Here is a 14,647-nt window from a genome sequence, read left to right on the forward strand (position 1 = left end):
GTTTGGAAAACTACATTTGCATCTTTTCTCTAATTCAACTTCAAGAGCTGAAAGTCTCTCTGCTTCAAAACAGGTTGGACCAATCTTTGGAATTAATTTATTATCAACTAGAAAAGCACTCAGAAAGCGCAGACCTGGCTGGCTCAGGAAGTAGCGGAAGTCACATACGCACCAAGCCAAAAAAAGGCATTTTCAAAGCAGAAATGAACCTATTTACAGCCTGGTTCAAAAAACGTCTCCTGTCTGAGTCGCTAATTTTACTTCCCGCTCCCACTGTCCAGGGGGTGAATTTTTATCTAACGCGGCTGTTCAGAGGATATTAAGATCGCGAGCTCCCCCAAACAGAGGCACAGCTCAGGGTCATGTGACGGCCGGTGTCCTATGGCTGTAGGCGAAGCCCTTGCCACTACCAATATGGCCGCTATAGCCAATGTGCTTCATTTTCCATTTCAGAAACAGACGGGTGACGTCGGCGAGACTACGTCCATGTTTTATACAGTCTATGGATCGTACTTTACATCTGTCAGAAATTATCGTGACGTTGTCTTGTATTGTTTTTCAAAGCAATCCAACTATTTATCGTGGAGTTATATACACATATAGTGAAATCAGCCCTATCTCAAAATGATAAAGAATGCTGGATCCAGTTAGTGATCCAGATCACCTCCAAAATTTAATCACTTCTTTCTTATCCCGTTTTGAACATTTCCTGAAAATATCATCAAGATCCATTTGTTACTTTTTGAGTTATGTTGTTCACAAACAGACAAACTCCCAAAAACACAACCTCCTTGGCAGAGGTAATAAAATGTTGGTTATCTTGTTTTCGATCAATGTAAACAGACATGAAATTGTTTTCTTGTACACAATATTGCTCATAACATTTTTACAGAGTTTGAATCTCTTCAACCACCCTAACAGCCAGTAGCTAAAGCTTAAAAAATTACTCCAATCGCTTTATTATCAAAGGGCCAGATTGAGTCAATTTAAGGGCCAGATTGGGTCCATAGGCCACTGATTGATCACATCTGTTGTGGAGTGTGTCCTGCGCTTACCTCACTGCAGTGCTCTGTGGAGTCAGCCAGCCTCCCGGGATGAACACTGATGTGAAACAAAAGATGAGGAAGGTGGGAGGGCGGCTCAATGAGGGAAGAGGATTGGGGTCGAGGGGGAAGGGGGCTGCAGTGGGCTCCAGTGTCAGATGTCTGTCTCGTCTGCCAGGCCTTTTTGGATGCTCTCTTTCATGTGTGTGTGTGTGTGCCCATGCATCCACCTGTCCCATTCACACAAAGCCTGGTGGTGAGGGTTAAAGGTTGGCACTCCACGAGGAGGGAGACACTTTCAAACAATCCATTGATCCTCTTTCTCTGTCTCTCTGGAAAAGCTAAGAGCTCTCTTTCGGTTGACGTCCAGCTCCCTCTTTCTGTGAGCGGCTGAGCTTTGCTGCTGGATTACCTGCCTGTTTCTGAGCCTCCCCTGGTGTCTGTAATGGCAACATTTGTCACTGTAACTGGCTCTGCAGTCTGCTCACTCCCACATCCATCTGGCCTCAGAAAGAGAGGCACATAGAGCAGAAACCCAGCAGAATTAGACAGATATGACAAGAAAGAAATAAAATAGACACAGGAAGCGAGTTATCCAAGAAAGGACACATCATAGCTACAGAATAATCTTCTGATTGAGCAGAATTAATAGATTATTAATCATACACTCTTTGTGTAATCAGCAGAATCTGTAATTAAGTTATTCAGGTCCAGGACAAAACCTCTCAGTGTGATGTGAAGCTGAGATAGAGAGCAGTGTCATATGCTTTCTTGTTGGGCTTAATGTTGTGTGTACAAATCCATCTGTGTCATTCACACAAGCCGGATATTGAGGGAGAAAGGTTTGGAGCTGTAGGAGGAGGGAGACATATTCCAGCAACAAATTGATCCCTCGAGACAAAACTCAAACCTTTTCCTCTCAGTCATGTTCCTGATTTTCCTCGTCTATCTCTTTTTTTCCCCCTCCGTCACTGCAGCTGCTTCTTCAGCGGTGCAACATGATTGGCAGATCCAGGTTGAATTTATGGAGCTCTGGATTTCAAGGGAGAGCAAGACTCAGGTTTTGCTAATATGTGCTGTCATGCTCACCGGCTGGGAAATTTGCATAGTAAGGAGGTTAAAAATAGAGCAAACTTTGTGGTGAAACAGCAGTTTGCATGTCTCTGTAGAGTCATGCCTAGAATTAGTGCTGGACTATATCGCCTTGAATCAAAATCACGATTAGTTGAACATTTTATGAGTAAAGACTAGGGATGCACCAATCCAACTTTTCTGGTTCTGATACCAATACCAATACCTGGGCTTTGGTATAAACCCATACTGATACCGATCTGCTACCAGCGTTAAACAATACCCTGCATGCCCCACTGTAGAATATGACTGGTTATGTTTTGGTTAAAAGGCAAAAAACGAGTAGATGGATTACTGAAGTTAATATTTATTTAAACTATGAAATATTGAAATGTTTACCAGCAAAACAATTCTTCAGAATGTACACAAGTTATTTTCAAATCTAAACTTTTGTACCCTGTTGCTGGTAATGCAGCTAAAAACTAGATTCCGACCGATATGGGATTTTTTGTGCCAATACCGATACTGGGGGCAAAAAAAAGCCGATATCGAATATATCGGCTGATGTATATAATTAATCAATTGATATACACAGGATTTATACTGTATATAATCACAAATCATTATAACACCCATATGATTCAAGACAGAGACAGAACACTATTAAATTAAAACAAGGAACTCGTTATAAAACTGTCAACATAAGAACTGTAGTGTTAACCAATGATAAATAAGAACAAGCTGTAAACACAATAGTAAATAAAGAAGTCAAACTGTAAACACAATAACAAATAAAGAAGTTAAACTTTTAACACTGTAAGTAGAAAAAAAAGTCAAACTGTAAACACACAATGAGCAACTAACAGGACGTTAAAACGTCGTTCTATAGTCTTACATTAGATAATGGTGGACGGAGGGGCAGGCACTCGGGCAGTGTGCAGCCCAACACACAGACACACAGGAGCAGGAGCGACAGAATCTCCGCGGAGTAAAATTTTATATAATCGGCTACATTTTGGCTGATGTTGATTAACCGGTGACAGGCATGATCGGCCCGATTAATTGGCCAGCCGATTAATCGGCCCGCCGATTAATCGGTCTGGCGCTACTAAAAACAAAGCTAGTACATCGGAGGCAACATTTCAAGTCAAGTAGCAAAGAGTGCTGGTAAAAAAATACAAACAAAAAGGCTGTTTGCCTGGATAGACACTATGGATCTCTTCCCTCTGAGAACCGATTCCTAAAAAGGTTTTTCCTCCCCTTAAATGAAGTGTTTGAGCGGACTAAACAACAAAATAAAGAGCGGAAACTCTGCAGAACTGACGCTCTGGTGTGAGCAGACCTTAAGTCCCAGGTAAAACATGGACACCTCAAACATCATTGGCTATGCTTCTTGCTATTTCTTTTGTGATGGTGACAAAGCAAAATCAGTATTAGCAAAAAAAAAATTAATGCAGCACTTAAAGCCTCAAGAATTAATTCTCAAAGAAAGCTTCAGAAATATTAGGCTAGTCACAGAATCTTAATATTTTTTAATTTTTTAAATGTCAGGTTGCAAAAGAAACAAAGACTATTACAATGTGTAGAATTCAAGAAAAGAAAAGAAAAGAAAAGGGGTTTGAGATTACACAACAGGCTTAAGTGAAATTAGGAAAGGCCCCCTGTTCGGGCACAATTAGGTGTTAAAAGATCTAAAATCTTCCTTCCGATTAAAGCTGTAATGTAAGAACGAGTAAAATTTAAAAGCTGTCCAGCAATGAATTGATCTTTAGGTAATTTTTCATGCTGCATGCTTCTTTGGTTATATCTTTTTGACTCATGGTTCAGCTTGGTGGGAACCAGTTCATGAAAGAAAGAAAAGAAATAGACAAGTTATCTTTGTGACGAGGGAAAGAAGGGAAAGTCAGTGAAAGAGTTCATTATTGATCAAAGAACTTTTTCTCACCCTCCTGCTTCTCTCTAGATAGATTTTTCTCTTACAGTGTTTGGAACATCTCTGTGAGTGTGCGCCTGAGTGTGAAAGTCTGCTGTTAAAATCAACAGTTAAGTAACATCTCAGCACAAAAGTTGTTTAAAAATACAAAACCTGGCAACTTAACATGTTTATTTCTACAGCAAAGAACAAATAGAATCATGAAGTCTTTGGGGACATTTCCGGTTCTAGAAGTATTTCAAAAACAAGACTTAAAGGTCTGTGCAAAATAAAAGCCCAATGATCCACTGGAAAACAGCAGACACCTCCTCTTAGAGCAAATTAGCTAATCTGCCAAAGTTAGGCTCTTAGGAGCAATAACTTTACAGTAAACTACCAGCTCATGATACTATCACATCATAATGAACCATCTGCCTCAAAACTCTCCTTCTCAATTTTACCAGCTGGCTGAATGAACAGGGACACACTCTTTCACTGCTAAATATAAGTAGAGGAAAGAGTCTGTCTTTTTCCAGATTCTGAGACATTTATTTTCAACAAAGTATTTCCTCAGTCCCTCTGTTTCCACAGCTTTATTTAAAGTTTGTGTTAAAAATAAGATTAGAAAGGTTATCTAGGCCACAAAAGGTGACTCATCCCAAATCTGTGGGATGTCTGCCTTTGATGAACAATATAGTTTTTGCTCTCCTTGCTAATACAACATCAAGTCTACACTCTCGGTCTTCTCTTCTCTGTTTAATTTTACTTCCACACAAAAGCTCCCAGACTGCAGACTTCAAAGTTAATTACATTTAAAAACAAAAAAACAAACCCCATCTGAGCACACAGCTGCTAAAGCCTGACCCAAAACTTTCTATTTTTCTGGACTCGCTAAGGTTGGACAGTTTCATAAAACTCAAAGTCCTCATTACAACAACCTTGGCTTCAGAAATCCGGTTCACCCTTGTCACTTGAAGCTCTACAGCTCAAGCACAAAATGATTGACTGCTGGTTTTTCTGTGGGTGGTTTCCAGAGAACAGAAAGTGAAAGGCAGTTTTGGTGAACCCTGTCGACTGTCATGCTGAAAATTCCCAGCTGAGAGTGTTTTTTTCCCCTCACCTGCATTGTGGTTAAGGCTACAGATTTCTCAGCACTGCCAAGTTTCATCTTCACTGATCCCAGTGTGTCGCCTTCTGTGGTTGTACAGTATGAAGGGGAGAGAGCAGGAGAGTGATCTCAGATCAGGAGAGCTTTGCTGACTAAGATATGACACTTGAATACAGTCCAGCTCTTGCTTACTCTTCAGTCCCTCGAACACACTGCAAAATACAGCTCTCAGTTGTGTGTGTCCTGTCTCTTGTGTCACTGTCTGTCACGGCTTTACACCTACACATGTGTTTACTTGGTATGATGCGCAGTGACTCATGTGGGCCACACTTGAGTCAAATTAAACCCCTTAAAATCCAGGGCCTGTATTCGAATAGCTTCTCAAGAGTCCTTTCAGAAGGCTGCTAACTTAGCCTAAAAATTCATGGCAAGGAATCTTAGTATGGACAGTAAAATCAACAGATCTAACTTGGATTGGATTGAGAAATATGTAATTGTGACATTAATTTTGTATTATGATGAAACTCAGATCAATTAATTAATTGTGGCACAGTTTCAAAATGTTGAAACCTACCTCATTCAAATGCCTATGATATTAATTTGCTTATTGTTGTGTTTACTGTCCATGCTGCTCATTTCACTTCTAAATGTGTTTGATATTAATATTGGATCCAGACTCAGCTGTCATCAATTCCTGTGATTACTGGCGTCCTTTTAAAAAGCGGTTTGATTTGGCAGAAAAACCAAATCAATGAACAAAATGGATCAAAAAAGAACTAAACAGGTCCTGCTGTTGGCACAGCTCGTGGAGGAGAATAAAGGAGTGTTAAGAGGGAGCTTGTGTCCCAGCAGACTTGGGAGCACATTGCCCAACAAATCAATGTGTCGTTCCCTATCCTTGCGCGCACATTGTGTGTTAGAAGCGCTGTGCAGTAATCCTAAGAGAAAGCAAAGATTCAAGTGCAAACATAAGTTGTTTTCATACAGTTTTGTAGGCCAATGTTTAGGCTTTGCCTGCTGACATTAGTTCCTTTGATATTAATAACTGTATGAATGTTTTCATATGCTCATTTATTTGACTATTAAGGGGGTGGTTCAGCAGCTAAACAGCTGTCTCAGGTGGCAGAAACTGTGTTTAGCGTGTTGGGAAAGTCCGACACCAGGATCAGCGTCCACTCTTACGATTCTTGAACATCCTCCTCTCTTAAGGCTTGAGTCGCTTTGTGAATAACTTTTATCCTACGGAGGGGAAATACTACGAAAAATCTTCAAATTTGAGGAATTCTAAGATTTTTTTAAGAATGACGTCACTAAGAGCTACTTTAAGCCTTAGGCTGCTTTGTAAATATGGGCACAGTTTGAGATTGAAGGATCATGTTTATTCGGCACATCAACCACATCATCTGCATAAAATAGGATGTATTTTTCCAAATCACAGCTTGGAATTTTTTGTTTCTGATAGTTGGACTTATTGTGTGCGTAAAATGTCACATTTCTCTACAACAATTTGGATTTGAACAGTCACATTTTAGCACACATTGTAAAAGCAGCAAAGCACATCATCTGCATAGAGCTTGAAAAGACAAATAAAAATGTAAAAATGCACCTTGCCTGTCATTCTATGTATGAGTATAAGTGCTTTGCTATGATTTGCCAAATGCCCTCTGTTCACAGATATGGACGCCAACTATGGCGGAGGACTGTTGGATATGGTGAAGGGAGGAGCAGGGAAGTTCTTCAGCAACTTTAAAGACAACTTGAAAGACACGCTGAAGGACACCTCCACAAAGGTCATGTCTCAGGTTTCCACGTAAGTTATATTTTCATTCATACACATGATAATCTACTTTTACTTGTTGATACTACACTGACTGCTGGGAACCAGACTTCGCCTGACTAGATCGAAATAAATTATTTTATTTGCATGTGAAAGTTGGATTTGGTCCTGCCCTACTGCAGGCCTTTGTGGAATACCAAAGCTGGAGGTGGGAAGAGCACATCTCCCCTCTCTCATGTGAACACATATAAAAGTCCAGGCAGCAGAGCACAGTGACAAAGGCCCAAGACACAAAGCTGAAGTAAAAGTGGAGGCTTGACTGAACTAACGCTTTTCTCAGTTTTTGCATCGGTTGGGATGTACAAGCCTCTCACAGAAATCCTAACATCACCACACAAGGAAGTTGAAACATTTATGCTAATTTATGCTAATTACGCTATGCCCTGTTCTGGCCTGCAGTTGTTGCAGACACAGTTTGCTGTATGTACACTAAAACACAGAAGTAAAAGTGTTTGTGTTAATGCTGTACCAGAAATGTGGTATCTCTGTCGATGTAAACTGCTGCTGTAACATGAACTGTGAGATCTATTTTTGGGATAACTAGAATATGAAGTAGCAAACACTGTGATCAAAAGCCTCTTTTGGAGATGAAGTAATCATACTTTACAGCTTCTCTCTGTTTTCTTTACCCTTGGCTTCTGCATCCCTTTCTTCTTTTTAAGATGAAAAACTGGTCATGAACCTCTACTCTCATCCCCGTCCTTTCTAAATGAATCCAAAGGACACAGATTGGCCTGCTGGAGGCACAAGCAGCTACCAGTTTCATTTCATTTCTGCTGCTGCCATCACCTGTGATTTGCTTGGCTAGTTGGCACAGGTTGGAGGTACTTAAAAGTCCATTGGTCCCACATGCCCTGGTTTAACCATCTCCTGTCATAGGGTCATAGAAAGGCTAACTCATAGCTGCCCTGTGCTTCTCCACTGACTTTAGAAGTAATGAGAAGTTAAGTGGGCAAAAAGTGGAAAGTGAAAAAGGAAGTTTTATCATGACCAACGAGATGGCGTTGAAGGAGGAGAGGCTGGGCTAAAGACATCTAGAAATGCCAGGTTGCTGGCATGTGTCTGCCATTTGGTTTGTTTACATTTGTGACTTAAACAAGTGCAAAGTGCTAGGGTTGAGAGATTTTGGAAAATAATCTGTTTGCATTTTTTTTGGACCAGTATTGCAATCCTGATTTGATATGCAATCTTTTTTTGGTTTTATTTTTATTTTTTGGTGGGGGGACGTTTATCTCCTGCATTATTCACTAAACACAAGCAATAAATCATTCTGTAATATGAAAAACACAACAAAAGATACTGTCGACATACAAACAAGTCTTTTCTGTAGGCTAGGTCTACATGTTATGTTGAGATCAAGCGGCAACCTCCGGTCTGAGAATATGAGACAATGTGGAAGTGGTACAATCTGCTGTTTCTGGAGTGTTCGCTTGAGGCTGGCTCCGGAAGTAGCGGAAGTCACATACACACCAAGCCAAAAAAAGGCATTTTCAAAGCAGAAATCAACCTATTTACAACCTGGTTAAAAACGTCTCCTGTCTGAGTCGCTAATTTCACTACCGGCACCCACTGTACGGGGGGTGAATTTTTTTCTAACGTGGCCGTTCAGAGGATATTAAGATCGCGAGCCCCCCCAATAAGAGGCACAGCTGAGGGTCACGTGACGGCCGGCACCCTATGGCTGTAGGCGAAGCCCTTGCCACTACCAATATGGCCACTACAGCTGATGTGCTTCACTTTCTGTTTCAGAAACAGACGGGTGACGTCGGCGAGACTACGTCCATGTTTTATACAGTCTATGGTTGAGCAGAGATGAATTGATACAAGTAACATATCTCTATATAACTATTACAATCACAGTAGAATATTTACTGATTGATTTTACTTCAAGCCTTGTAAACATGTAATAGTTTTGACAGATAGAGTAGCATATTGACTTTTACTGGTTTTAAGGAAGGTTGAGTATAAGTTACTATATTCCCTCCAGGTCTATGTTCATTAAACTTTTTTTTATTTCATTTTTTTAAATTGCAGCCTTGCAGCACTCTTCTACATTGCAGTGTCGGTTTCAATTCGATTAATTGTTCAGCCCTACAAAGTGCTCTGTGTTCCCATTAGTCAGCATTGCTGGCATGACGCACGTCAGGCTCTGTCAAGAGGTCATGAGGCTTCACACATGTGCTCCTGATAGTTGTTCCTATCACACACTACACAAGAGAAAACAAATGACTTTGAGGGCTGAAGGTTGGGTGCCTGGTCAGGCTGAAGGAACCTCAGGTCGCGAAAAATGATCATGATGTGGAAGTGCTAAAAACTGCAGTTTCTGGAGTATCAATCAATTTTTATTTTTATTGAGCCAAGTCACAACAAAAGTTCATCTGCAGGGCGAGGAATCAAAAAAGCCATGACATTGTTTCATACTTTTTCATGTCAATAAATCAGATAATAAAGCTGTTGTAATTTAGCGGTCTCTCTTTTTAGAAATATAAACTTTGTTCACCAAAATGTTACCTTTTGATTAAAATCCCTGACAAGTGAATCAGAGACACCATTTTTCATCACAAAACGAGACAAGATGTTATTTTGTCACAAGGTGTGCAACAAAAGAGCTCCAACAAATGTGGCATGAGAGGATTTAAGCTGTTTATGGTGTTATAATATTTAAGAGTTTTGTGGCACCATGCCCAGAATTGGATGATCCATTTACTGGATATTTGAAATCTGAGACTTTTATTTTGTAAACAATCACTTTAACTAAAATAAACTTTGGTGCAAAAACTTAAATCAAGTATTGAAATATTTGGATAATGCAAATGTTTGTGTCATCATTATGAGCGTGGTAATTACTTTGATTGACTTCATGTTTCAGCAGCTGACTGCAGTGTAAACTGAGTCTGTATCAACTTTAGAAGTGAAACAGAGCAGTAAAGATAGAAGGAGGAGAGAAGGAGGGTAGCAGAGTCTGGCACGGCTCGCTCGTCCCAGTGTGTTTGTGCACAGGCATCTGCACAGGGCAGAACAAAGAGGCCTCTGTATTGTCACACACACTCACACACACACACACACACACACACACACACACACACACACACACACACACACACACACACACAGACACACACACACACACACACACACACATACACTCTCTTGGTATTGACTCAGCAAGTTCGATCGTGATTATTTCTCTCCTGTGTCTCTCCCGCTCTGCTGCTCACACCGTAGCGAACTCTCACTCCTGTCCTGTTGTACCCTCGTGTTTTTCAGCCTCTCATCTCTGCTCCACCTCCTCTCCTCTCTTCCCCTCACATTGCCGTCTATCGCTCCTCTCCTGTCTGAATTATTCATGGTGGTTCATTGTGCCAAATGGCCAGTGCACTGCTGATACAGAAGGATTCATTTCATTAGGGCCCTGCTGTGTGTTGGTGTGTTTGTGTGGACTGTAGATGTATGTGTGAGTGGGTGGTTGGGATAATGGGGCGGTGGGAAGAAGGCTATGCTGGTTGCCGGCTGAAAGCCTTCAGGAGGGGAAGGTAGATGTGCAGAGGTAAAATAATGTGCTACAGTTTAGTGCAGCAAGATTAAAAACAGGTTTTCTTCTGTACGCGGCACACTGAATCATTAACTGTGCTGCTTTTATCAGCTTTGAATATTTTCATTTCTAAACCAGAGAGCAAAAACTCTAACAGCATCAGTTGTTTCCCAAAGTTGAGGATCTACTCTGCACTTTGTTGTCCTTATAAATAAATAAACATTTTGCAAAGTGACGTATAAAGCACTGGCTGTCTAACAGAGTGCATCTACAGTGCAGTTAAAGACATAATAAACATAGTTGAATAATTTCCTTATCCCTGTTTGAAGTTTAGTTTTGTTGGTCTGTGAAGGTTATCTAAGGGAACTGTTGAAGGAGGAGATATAGGAAGAGCTACAGGAAATAATGACACTTTGGAGAAGAAGGCTGCTACATTTCAGCTGCCGAAAACAAGCTAATTTGAGCATTGCATCTTATTTTATGAAGATGAATTATGTTTTCATCTACAGGACAATTTGTCTTGTCAAGCACCATTTGCTTTGGATAATTAAACCTGTGTCAAGGTAACTGCTCCTGAGCCTTCTTAATAAGATATCACTCTTTTGATAAATGTGTGCAGCGTGGTTCGCATCACAGAAACCATTGATGGAGAGGAAGCTAGTTTAATGGTTTAGCTGAGGACTTTTTGTAGTCTCAAACTAAACAGCACAGCACCAACAGCATTTTTTGTATTTCAGTGTATGTGTTGAGAAAGCTAAAGCTGTTTTTTTTTATTCAGCAACAGGATTTCTTCATTCATAAAAGGTGCCATAAATAGCATGTTTTTCTTTTTGTAAGGTTAGTTTTGAGCTCTTTTATGCCTTTTCAGAGGACAGGGCAGGGACTAGAGCAGGAAACAGGGTGAGGAGCTTAAAGAGAGCCAACATGCATCAGGTGACTGTCACAGTGAATCTTTATCATCAGGTGTGTAGAAGCCTGAGTTTAAGTCCAGTATCATAAAAAATTGGTACAGTTGTGCTCCCTGTTGGAGAAAAGCGTCTGTACTTTACAAAGAGACGTTTTTCAGCCGATATACTCTGTTTCATCCAAGTTTATTGACTTCCCTAACACCTGAGTTGAAGTTCCTCTGAGCATACTTTATACAGCGGAAACCCCTCAAGCACAGTCATTTACTATACCTCCTTATACCACCAGAAAGCTCACCCTTATTGGTTCCTTCTCGCCGCTCTGTAATATAAATTCAAGGCAATAGGCAGTTGCTGAATTATTTAAATCAGCCTGCTTGTTTGTTTACCTGGCTGAAGGGAATTTCTGCAGGGAAACAAATCTGGCAACAAGACTCAGCCCTGAGTTCCTGTTTCTGTGAAGAACAGCACGGCTGTGGAGTCTGGAGAGCCGATCAGGGTTTGTGAAAGGCACAGTGTCCTTAACCCAGACTGCCCCCACCACCGCACCCAGCGGCCTCCCTCACCAGACACATTCATCTCCCCTCTGCTTTCTGTTCAAGCTCACATTTTTATCCATTCCCATGCTTTTTACGCTTCAGTATGATTCTCTTTGCTGTCATTTCTCCCTGTCCAAACTGTTATGTTGGTTTTATTAATGTCAGACAAGCTCATAGGATTGACCACAGTCACACAGTGACCATTTTCCACAGACATCATGCTTAAAGCTAAAGAAGCTTAGTGTGTTTCACAAATCTTTAAAATTTCTGCTTCAATTTTAATCGCTGACTGATAAAAAAACAACAAACAGTGAAAATTCAGAGGGTAAACTCACTGTATTTCATGTCTAAACAACAGTTTTAACAATATGCTACACTCTTAGCAGCCAATGTACATCTTAACTACTGGCCACTAAAAGGACTTGTGTTAGCACTCACTGTTGTCCAATGCAAGCAACTATCAACAAAGTGAGGCTTTCTATCACCAGCTAACCCCACCATCAGACTTTTGTCACAGAGTGCTTTTCCAGTCACACCGCAGCAGGTTGCTAGCTTGCTAACTAGCCAACATAGCAAACACCCAATAACTTTAACTCAAACTTTGAAGACAAGTTGAAAACAAAGAGGTCCCTCCTGTTTTGATTACCATAGTTTATTTATTTGTTAAGTCCGCCAAGGAGGTTATGTTTTGGGGAAAGTTTGTCTGTGAACAACATAAATCAAAAAGGAACAAACGTATCTTCATGAAATTTTCAAGAAATGTTCAATATGGGATAAGGAAGAAGTGATTAAATTTTGAAGGCGATCTGGATCACTATCTGGATCCAGGACTTTTTTTAAGGATTCTTTATCATTGTGAGATAGGGCTGTTTTCACCATATGTGTATATAACTTTTTGCAAAACAATACAAGACAAGGTCAGGATAATTTCTCACGGATGTAAAAGTACAATCCAGATCCTGGTGATATTCTGGATACCAAGATCCAGAATATGAAACATGTTCTGGGTCATCATAATTTTCAACACTGTCAGAGAGCAAATTATTGTACAAACCTGCAACTAAATTGTAGCAGACAGTCTGCTGAAAGGAAATATAACATTAAAGTAGGACTAAAGAGTTGCGTGACAATTACAATATGCTTGTCAGAGGTCTGCTCTCTGAGTGCTTTTCTAGTTGGTATGATATTGTGAGGCATTTCTTTCATCTGAAACCAAATTCTCAGATTTGAAAATAATGTATTCAGTCTTAAAATGCATCCTTCAAGTGAAGCAGCCTTAAGGACACAGCTGTTGTTTAGCTCTTACATATGGCCGGATATCCCTCCAGATTTACCATTATTTATTTTTTCAGTTGCTTGTTAATCATTTAGTGGTGTGAAAACAAAAGCTACAATATTTCATACACTAAATAATTACAGTAAATTAATTTTGATGTAAGTTTGCAGTATATAGCTGTAAAAAAAGTATTTAATCAGCAGCAGTTTCACCAGTATTCTACATTTATAGTATAACTGCTGTAAATTCATAGAGTTCATATTTTGACAACTTCTCACCTTGATAACAAAACCACAGCATTGTAGCATTTTGGCTTCCCAGACCTGGGTGTATTGCCAGAAGAAATTGGCCACCATGTAAAGAAGATGATGAATTTAGAAAAATTGAATAGGGATCAATATGATGGTTTAGCTGTTGAAAGTTTTGGCAACATCTACGGTAAGAGAGAACGATCTGAAACCAGGCCCTGGGGTCACTATGTGATCAGCGTCTTTCTCTTACTGCCTGTCTTGGTTGTCAAACTCTATTTCAGTCTGTCTATTGTAGAGCAAATACTGGTTGTTAAAAAAATTTAGAAGGAAAACTTGGAGATAGAGGGAATTAAGATAGCTAAATCTAATATCTATTTGGGAATCTAATCCACTTCTAATGTGATTGTTTGAGTCTGTGTGACTTGGCTGTTGGAGATGGAGTTAGAGCAACCCTTCAGTCTATCCTGACATTACTTTCAGGCTCCTGAAAACAAAATTCACAACCACGTCCTTCCTCCCTTCATTTCATTTTCTGAATCACACTTGTGCTGCATTTTAACTGGCTGCATGCCTCACAAACAAGGTCAGGGAGTCGTCTCATCTGCAAACTCTACAGTTGTTAGCAATGAATGTTAAAACCTGACGCATGATCTGCCTTTCTACTTTTATATCCAGGAAATGATTTCAGGACAGAACGAGACAAAACCACAGCTTTACCTGACACAATCATAGAGTTACTTCACATTTAGCAGTTTGTACAAAATACAAATGTGCTTTTTTGAATCCTTTACTGAAAAAATCTTCATTGAACACTTCAAACAGTACACAGTTGCACAAACTCCCATTAATTTTAGTAAGATTGTCTTAACCTCATTGTGTGCTCGGAAAGAGATCCTTCAATGTGACACAGTGAACTCTCCAGTCTTTACTTCTAAACTGGGTTAAACTCACAGAATTAGATGAAAGAGAAACCTGAACTGTGGCCCAGATACTTGATTATGAAGGGCTGGCTGTACAGACACAACAAAAGCATCCTGTGAGTCTTCTACGTGATGGATTGAGCTCTACTCATCTGTTGTGTTGTCAGTTACCTGCTTTTTCAAACACTCCCCTGTAACTGTTCATCATATCACGCAGCACACTTACGTGAAACACTTCAGAAAATCCCAAGAC

General features: G+C 40.1%; 1 protein-coding gene across 3 annotated transcripts in view; it reads left to right on the forward strand.

Moving 5' to 3' along the window:
• dnajc6 (DnaJ (Hsp40) homolog, subfamily C, member 6) overlaps window positions 1-14,647 on the forward strand; it is a 53,202-nt gene that overhangs the window by 13,947 nt on the left and 24,608 nt on the right. For all 3 annotated transcript variants that reach the window (XM_074667996.1, XM_074667994.1, XM_074667995.1), the window contains one exon: window positions 6,809-6,944. In XM_074667996.1, coding sequence (XP_074524097.1) covers window positions 6,809-6,944 — 136 coding nt within the window. The remainder of the gene's footprint in view (window positions 1-6,808; window positions 6,945-14,647) is intronic.

Source organism: Halichoeres trimaculatus, unplaced genomic scaffold, assembly GCF_033239565.1.
Source record: "Halichoeres trimaculatus isolate MK-OKI-2021-1 unplaced genomic scaffold, fHalTri1.1 fHalTri1_scaffold_4, whole genome shotgun sequence".
Taxonomy (NCBI): Eukaryota; Metazoa; Chordata; class Actinopteri; order Labriformes; family Labridae; genus Halichoeres; species Halichoeres trimaculatus.